The sequence below is a fragment of the Gavialis gangeticus genome, unplaced genomic scaffold (assembly GCF_001723915.1).
Source record: "Gavialis gangeticus isolate Ggan-Ray unplaced genomic scaffold, GavGan_comp1, whole genome shotgun sequence".
Taxonomy (NCBI): Eukaryota; Metazoa; Chordata; order Crocodylia; family Gavialidae; genus Gavialis; species Gavialis gangeticus.
The window spans coordinates 4327231-4335772 of NW_017729027.1; the positions used below are offsets into that span (position 1 = coordinate 4327231).

The 8542-nt window shown below is 42.4% G+C and overlaps 1 protein-coding gene across 6 annotated transcripts in view; it reads left to right on the forward strand.

The window, feature by feature from the left end:
* SNX14 (sorting nexin 14) overlaps window positions 1-8542 on the forward strand; it is a 152241-nt gene that overhangs the window by 27070 nt on the left and 116629 nt on the right. For all 6 annotated transcript variants that reach the window (XM_019520390.1, XM_019520391.1, XM_019520388.1 and 3 more), the window contains 3 exons: window positions 2382-2425; window positions 4872-4959; window positions 7901-7985. In XM_019520390.1, the coding sequence (XP_019375935.1) occupies window positions 2382-2425; window positions 4872-4959; window positions 7901-7985 (217 nt within the window). The remainder of the gene's footprint in view (window positions 1-2381; window positions 2426-4871; window positions 4960-7900; window positions 7986-8542) is intronic.

Sequence of the window (8542 nt, forward strand, 5' to 3'; positions counted from 1 at the left end):
TCCAGAGCAGGGGACTGGAGTGACACTCAGAGAGGGTGTGAGGCTTGTTAGTGCTGCATCTGCCAAAAAGGTTGGCCCTCGCTGTACTGGAGGCTGGTAGTATATAGTAAGAGCAGAAGTGTTGCAGTTTGTGAGAGAGTATTATTGCCCTAATGATCTCATGGTTTCCCTAAGGTGTTACAGCCCTGAGGATTTTGGTTCTTGTGTGAAAGATGGTAGAGCAGAAGTGACTTGGTACTCATATGGAGCATGTTTCTTTTACAAACTCTGTGCAGTGTTGGTGCTGCTTATGCAAATTCCATGATGCTTTGCTTCTGCTTTCCCATTCATCCTGGTTTGGGTTCAAATTACCCTGGGGGTTTCCTGTCAAATGGGATAAGGAGGCTGCTGTTCATTTTTGCATGAGATGCAGGACATAGTACTACTGTAGATGTCACAAGATACAAAACGTGTTTCCAATGATAAGTCAGTGTTAAGTCATCTGCATTGCTGTATGTGGAGTCTGTGTTTATTTACTGTTTGATCAGACTTGTGAGATCGGCATAATCCAAGGCTACATATTGGGGATAGAGGGCTGATCAGAAGTCTCTCTGGTCAGTGCCTTGAAAGAAATGATATTAATGATTTAAGAATCCTTCCACATGTCTGATTAATCTTTCATTAGGTCTGAGACTCTCAAATTCCTGGCTCCAAGTTACTGAAGAGGTGTTGGAAAAAACCCTGTTCCTCAAGAGCAGAAAACAAAACATCCTCCTCTGTCTGCCTAATTAATCCTTTCATAGGTTTGATAGACAAGCCTGTTGCAAACAAGATTTTGTCCCAGGTAGTCAAATAATGCCCCTAACAATCCAGAGCTGTGCAGCAGCTTGGCTACCTATGCTGTCTTTCATCTGGGATCCTTTGTTCTGCTCCTGAGGTTCCCATCTTCTTAACCATGTAGTTATTACATATAAGGCTTTCCTGCTGGTTATATGTAGACTTGCCTTGCTTCCTTCCATTTGATCTCCAGGATCTTTGCTCTGACTTGCTATTCAGTGCTGTATCCTTAGTCCTTTAATCTTATAGTTCAGGGATCAGCAACCCTTGGCATGTGCATGTGCGCCAGAGCAGGGCATCTGAGGCCATTTTGCTTGGCACACCACAGCTGGCCCAGGTTTTGGGCAGCCATCACTGGCCATGGAGCCCAGACTGCTCGCAGCAGGCAGCTAGAAGGCTGCAAGCCCTGCTGCAAGCATCCTGATTTCTGTGGCAGGCAGCAGCTGCCCAGAGCCTGGGCTGGCTGCAGCTGGGAGACTGCAAATACCTGTGCCAGGCTCGGCAGCTCCATGGCTGTGGCAGCTGTATATGTGCCCCCAGGCACACGGCCAAAAAGTGGCTTGGTGTGGTGCAACCCTGACCCTTCCTCTGTGGTCTACCAGGAGGCATGTGTGAATCTTCTGCTGCCATGGAGCCAGTACCAGGGCTGTGGAGCCTAGTGCAGCTGTTCGCAGCCTGCCCACCACCTGCTGCAGCTGCCTGGAGCCCAGGCCGGCTGTGACAAGCAGCCAGAAGCTGCAAACAACTGCTTGGGGCTCTGCAGCCCTTAAATTGGCTCTGTGGCAGTGGCAGTTGCACTTGTGCCTTGGGGCAGGTGGCAGGGGAGGGACCAGGGTTGCATTGTCCCAGGCCTCTTCCCGGCCATGTGCTCAGAGGCACACATGGAGCTGCTGCTGCCACGGAGCCGGTGCTGGGGCTGCGGACCCTGGTACGCTTGTTTTGTACCCTCCCGACTGCAGCCAGCATGGGTTTTGGGCAGCTGCAGCAGGCAATGGGCAGGCTGCAACAGCTGTGCTATTTACCAGCTCTGTGGCAGTAGTAGCTGTGCACATGCCTCATGGTGCACAGCAGGGAAGGGGCTGGGGCAGTGCAACCCCAGTCCCTCCCCTGTTGTCCTTTTGGAGGCACATATCCAGCCACCACCAGCAATGAGGATCGGGCCCCTCGCAGTTCCCCTGCCTCTGGCACACCAAGTCTAGGCGTGGGTGCAGGTTGACGTGTTTGGCACTCTGGCCAAAAATATTGCCGATCCCTGTTTATACTTCCTTTTTGGTAGCTATAGTAAATTTCTCTGTAATCCATAGACAGATTTTCCCTTTAGCAGTATTTGATTCAATACAAAGCTAAAAGTACTGGTTTGCTGGACTCTGTTTTCCTCTTGTCTTTACTTTTTATATATTCTTCTGCACCATGGCATTTTGTTCATTTACATGTAATCTTGCCATTTTAGAGTTGCAATGTCCATATTTTATGATATTGGGAAAGAATCGTGACTTTTTTTTTCTTGATGTTCTTCCACTAAATAAGTTGCATATTATATAACACTTGTCTTTTATTTGTTACAGGTGCTTGAATTGGTGCTGGAAAATTTTGTTTATCCATGGTACAGGTATGAGCTTTTCATAGAAATAACTTTTTCTCTAAAATGAAGACTACTTATTCAAAGCAATTACCTCCAAAAACATTCTGTTTTTTTGTGTTCTGGTATATGTAACAGTGCTGCAGATGTTACAAAATGTATAACAGGGCTCTGACTATAAATAGCAGTGTTAAAATTACTTCACAACATAATTTAATTATTGACCAATTATAGTTAAGATTAGCAAAGCTGTAAAACTATAAAGCTTATTTTTCATTTTCTCCATAAAACAGTTTAATCAATTTATGACTTTAATATTGTGCTTGTGAAGTAGAATGGTTTATTCCTACCCCCTCGTTAAAAATTACAAAGATCTTGTGAATTTTATTATGAAAAATTAAAGACATTTAAACTGAAAAATACATGCTAAATTGAATGAGTCTTTCCTGAAAGTCACATTTTGCTAACACTTTTACTAATGGTTTGAAAACACAGAGCTTTTAGTTTAAAAACAATGCTTTCTTAATTACAAATAATTTTAAAATCTATTTTTAAGTAAGGAAAATGTAGTCAAGATGCAAGCTTTAATCTTACAAAGACCTCTATGAATGCTTAATTTTAAGGCTTTGAGCAGTTATTTTCAGTTTGAGTACGCAGTTAAAGTTTAAGCTCAAATGTAAAGAAGACTTTACAAGGCTGGGACTGTGCCAGGGTTTTGTAATTTAAAGGTGTATTGTTTGTTAGTATTTCTAAGCATTTTGAAGGAAAATTTCAGTTTTTGGTATTTGAATTGCATGTTATGAGATTAATTTCTAAAAGGGAATAAAGTACAGAAGAACATCTTTTACTTGCGAACTTTGTATGTGAGTTTCCTATTTAAATGTAGGGTTCATTTTTGGATGCTAAAATAAATTGTTAACTATTGTCACCTTCTTATTCTCTGTTATCTCTTGTTCTTTGTAATCTCAGATTTTTTTCCTATTACTTAGGGCATTCTTATTTGTCAATTTATTTTTAAATATATCATAAGTCTGTATATCTGTGTCTGCTTTGGTAGTGCAATGAATGCTCTGAATGTAGGGGTGTTGGTTGGCCTAAGGACATAGGCAGACAAGGTTCCTTGGGCAAACCTGATACCTTTTATTAGACCAGTTAAAACAGCTGGAAAAATTCCTCTGTGCGAGCTTTGGGGTACAAACACCCTTCTTCAGGCAGAGGAAGCATCTGTACTTATGCATTTAACTGACTTGGGAGAACAGCAGGGGGAGCCTGAACACTATGTTGTGCATTACTGTGTTGAAAAACCTTTTGGGTTTTTTTATTAGTTCTGTAGACTTTAAGGTCACATGGAATACAGATGATCTCCTGAGCTATTAACTAAAATAAAACTCAAGGGTGGCCACACAAGTGGCTGTCTTCAATATTTTATCGCTTAAAATTACATTTGATTGTTAGATGATGAAGAGTCTGTGGGCCCTGCATGATGTTCTATTGAACTGACGTGGAAAACATTTTCAGTGTGTTTTGGAATCGCAGGATCTGAAAGGAACCAGGTCATCTTAATGTTTGTACATTGCTTGGCACAATAGGGTTTTGGAAATAAGTGCTTGGATCAAGTAGAAGAAAAGATTCTGAACCTGATCCATTTGCTTGAAGCTTTTAGAGGATTTTTAGTTTTTGTTGAGGACAACTCTTCTAACTGCTTTTAGCTATAATGAAAATATTTTTAATATTCTGGGACATTTTTCTCCTTCCCTTGTGTTTGGGGGCAGACCTCTTTTCCTTGACAAGAAAATAAGGTTGCTATTCTTTTGCAAAGGGGTAGGTTTCAAATATTGGACAAGTTTTGGATTGCCTCGCCTAAAGGCAGCAGGGTTAGAATTAGGTATGGCAAGGACTTGGGCACATCATCTTTGTGCTGTTTCTAATGCTAGCTGACCTCATTCAGGACAGAATATGGAGACTAGACACAAGGGAGTCTTTTGGCTCCACCACCTCATTCAAACTTCAGCCAGGATCAATTTATAATATTGAGCATTATAGCACTTCTTCAGAGAGCTGTGTAAGTGCTGATTTGGGCTCACTCCCTTATTCTGAAATTGGTAACTCTCTTTTTTGTGGAAAGACTATACTGGACATGAAACCCTGCTCTGAGGTCATGCAGCCAGTCAGTATTAGTAAAGGAATTGGGGTGCTGTTTCTGACTGTTTTGCACTGACCATTGCTCAGTCTTGGCTAATTATTACCTAATAAGCATATTTAAGTTTGTCTTGTGTTTCTACTCTTAAAGAGCAGACCAGTCCTGTGGGCCCTACCCAGTTTTTGTGAATATTTTTTTTTTTTAGTGACAGTTCTTGTTTTTCAAGTGCTACTTGATATTATTCTTTCATTTAGAAGTGTCAGATGTAACATGGATCAATATCAAACCAATATTTTCTGTGTTCTTACATTATGATCTTTTTTTAAAACATTGCAGAAAAGTAACAGATGACGAATCCTTTGTAGATGAGCTGAGAACTACATTGCGGTTTTTCACATCTGTATTAGTTCGCAGAATTCACAAGGTAAAATGGCTTAGAGATGTTAACATGTTTTTTGTAGTGAAAGTGATATGCTTTTTTGTCTATTGTCAAAAGGAACTTATTACCCTTTGTATAGAAAACTTCCTCTGGAATTCTTTTTTTTCCTCTTTTTGAATACCTTCTTTCTCCAGAGCGTGTACTCCTGGCTTTGGATGAGTTGGGTGGAATTCTTAAGAATGAAATTCTTTTCACAGCTCTTTTTAATGATACTTTGTGTTGGCAGTAGATCATCTCCTATGTTGCAGTAAACATTTCAAAATCAAATTTAAGGAAGCTATTAAAGAAAACTGCTAAATAGCACAGAGCTGCAGTCTATTATCTGCTTTCTCTGCTTCTTTAAATACCTCAAAGGGTTTCGTAAATAGACATTACATTTGTCTTAGGAGAGAGCCTGTTAATTCTGCAGACGTACAAGACCTGCTTCAAGATTGTCTGAAGTTTGCAGGAAACAGTGTGGTGACACTTTTTCATGGGATGTTGTGCTATGTGCCTGTTAGACAGAGGTGGGCAAAATACGGTCCATGGGGTGTGCCCGCCAAATGATTGCATCTGGCCTGTGGCTGCCCCTGCAGCACTCCACGTGGGGCTAAGCCCTGCTTAGGCCAGCCAGCACTATGCTCTCGCCCACGTCTGCTGGCCCTCATCCCAGCCAGCATACACAGCTTACCAGCAGGGTTGCTCCCCTGTCCTGCCCCCCACACCCTCCTCCCTCCCAAAGGGCAGGGTCATTCAGGGAGTGGATCACAGCTCTGCCCTGGGCCCTGGCCCCACACTGTCCCTGCCCCATGATTCTGGGGTCTCTATGGAGACCAGTTGAAGCATGGGCAGGCAGGGAGCTGCCTCCAGGGTCAGTGGCAGTGCGGAGTTGGAGCCCAGGGCACAGTCACAATCCGCTACTTGCATGCCCCTGCCTGCAGAACTTGTGCCTGTTACAGGGGTATACAGGCAGCAGATCACAGCTCTGCACTGGGCCCCGGCCCTGCACTGTCATCGTGCTGCAACTTCGCCCTATGATCCCGGCCTTAAGTGCCCATCCCATTCCTGAGCACCGTTTCATGTCCACCTGCACCTCCATCCCACATGAGTTTTGGTGAATTGTTGCACTGGGGGAGGGAGGAGGATGCTTACCTGGTCCATGGCAATTCATCAAAACTTCCTACGTGGTCCCTGGGCCCAAATAATTCCCCACCTATGCGGTAAGGTCATCAGTGGTCATTCCCTAACAAGCTGGCCAGGATGTGTGTTCTGGCTTACTACCTACTGGTAGAGGAATAGCAATAGCAGCTTGGAAGGGCTATATGTGTAAATGGAAAGTGCCACTTCAGTTTTGGCATGGATCAGAACCTAGGGCATTCAGGACCATGGCAAATACAACTTCTGTTTACAGCCTAAGTGGAACCTAGATCATCCATATCCAGGTGTTTACAGTTTGCTTAGTTTGCAGTGAAGTGTCAAATTAAGGATGAACTGCTTATCTGTTTGTTGCTGTATACTTTGAAGCGTGCCATTGCTTTACTTAGCTGGAACACATCCACAGTTCTGCACAGAACTTAAAAAAAGAAGGTGCTGTGCATTAGTATGAATTGGTCTGTCGTTTTAGTTGTTGGGAGAAGTATTTTTAATTGCTTTGGATTTAAATGCCTTTAATTTCTGTGGTTAAAAATTCTGGAAGGAAAACTATCCCATTTTTACTACTTTATTATTTTCATTAGGTTGTGCTCTTGCCCTGGCCTTTCTTCTGGGTCCCCTCAAAAAAACAAAAACAAAACAAACAAACAAACAAAAAAAAGCCTGAGAATAAAGAGAAATTGTTTAGCATTCCCTACTAGATATTTCTGCCAACATGAGGATCCTTTGTCTACTTGGGTCATGGGAAATTTGTTTCTTGTCAGAATAGATAACCATTAATTTTTCTTTTTAAGAAAAAGATTTAAATGCCCAAATAAACACCAGTGTAGTTTTTATGATTGAAAAATCCTGCTGACAGAATTAAACAGTAATATTCTCTTTCATATTGTATTTGCTTTGTTTTATGATTGGGACCCTATTACTGGGATAGTTTTATAATAATAAGAGTCTGGACTTGATGGCCCAGGAAGTCCCTTTTGATCTTATGGTCTGATGAATAAGGGACCTGCCCAAATCAAGGATGCAGGAGACTGATTTTGTGGGCAGACTGCAGTGCCAGCCACCATTTTCATGGGCTTATTGCAGCAGGGCTCTCCCTATGCCTCTGACTGGCTGAGAGGCCTGGGTGGCCCTGCCCCTCACTGCTGATTGGTTGAGGGCTGTCCATCATATGGCTCCACCCCTCACCACTGACTGGCCAAGAGGGCTATCTGTTATGTGACTCTACCTCTTGTGCTCTCCACTAATCAGCAGCAATAGGCAGCTGTCTCAGCCAGTCAGCGGTGAGGGGTGGGAATGGTGGCCATCTTGGCTGTCCCTCCTCATGCTAGTAACTGTCCTTCCCCTTTTTTTTTCTGGTGGGCTGTGCAGCCAGGCCACAGCAACCATTAGGACTGCTGGCTTCCTCTGGGGAGCCAGTATTTTATTTTTATTAAGATTTGTTTGGTTTTTTTGGTTGTGGATTTTGCAGATATTGCCCAATATTTTTTCATAGACAGTGCCCCATTTTTGCAATTTCTGTGAAATCACAGATCGAGTAGGCCCCTACCTATGAGTGCTGCAGGCAGTGCTGTGTGCAGACAGGATGTGGTCTTCACTTTTGATTCTGGTTCTTGTTGACTTTAGTGCTTTTGGAAGACATATGGTTATTTCTCCAGTGTATTCATGGGTTTTGGTGTAAGAATCAAATATAGACAACATCTACTACTTGGCAAGTGATCAGAGCAGTTCTTGTGGAGTATAACTTGATGTTATTTTTCAGAAATTTTTTTCTTAATTTTGAATTTGTTTTTAGGTGGATATTCCTTCTGTTATTACAAAGAAGATGCTGAAGGCAGCAATGAAACATATAGAAGTGATAGCCAAAGCCAGACAGAAAGGTACTGCAAATAATTTGTGTAGATTTAGCACCTCATTAATCTATCTAAATTGAAGATATTAAGCCTAAAACATTGTGTTACTACACAGTTGCCAGCATATTGATTAATCTCAATCTTTCATTGCCTTTCCTTTTTTACAAGAAAATGTTACTTTTCTTACTGTACTTGCCGTATTGGGTTCCTAGCCTTCTGTGAAGAGACAAGAGTTTGCATGCCACTGGGTGTGGGTAGAGAGGGAGGGGATATATTGTTTTCATGCACACTGCCTACCCCCAGAAAATACATGCACTATTAGCTAGGAAGGAAGAATGAAGACAAATATTTTCCAGTGTCATGGCTGAAGAGGCTGCATGGAACAGGCACAGAGAATATTCCACAGTGTCAGTCACTCTCTCCTTGCAACTAAAGCTATTAACACTCTTGCAGCTACTGCCAAACTGAACAGTCAGAGGCTTCTGCCAATTTCATACAATCATAGAAATAGGGTCGGAAGGGACCTTGTAGAGACCAGGGTAGCCGCCTTAACTGTGAAGTAGTTCTTACAGATGTCTAATCTA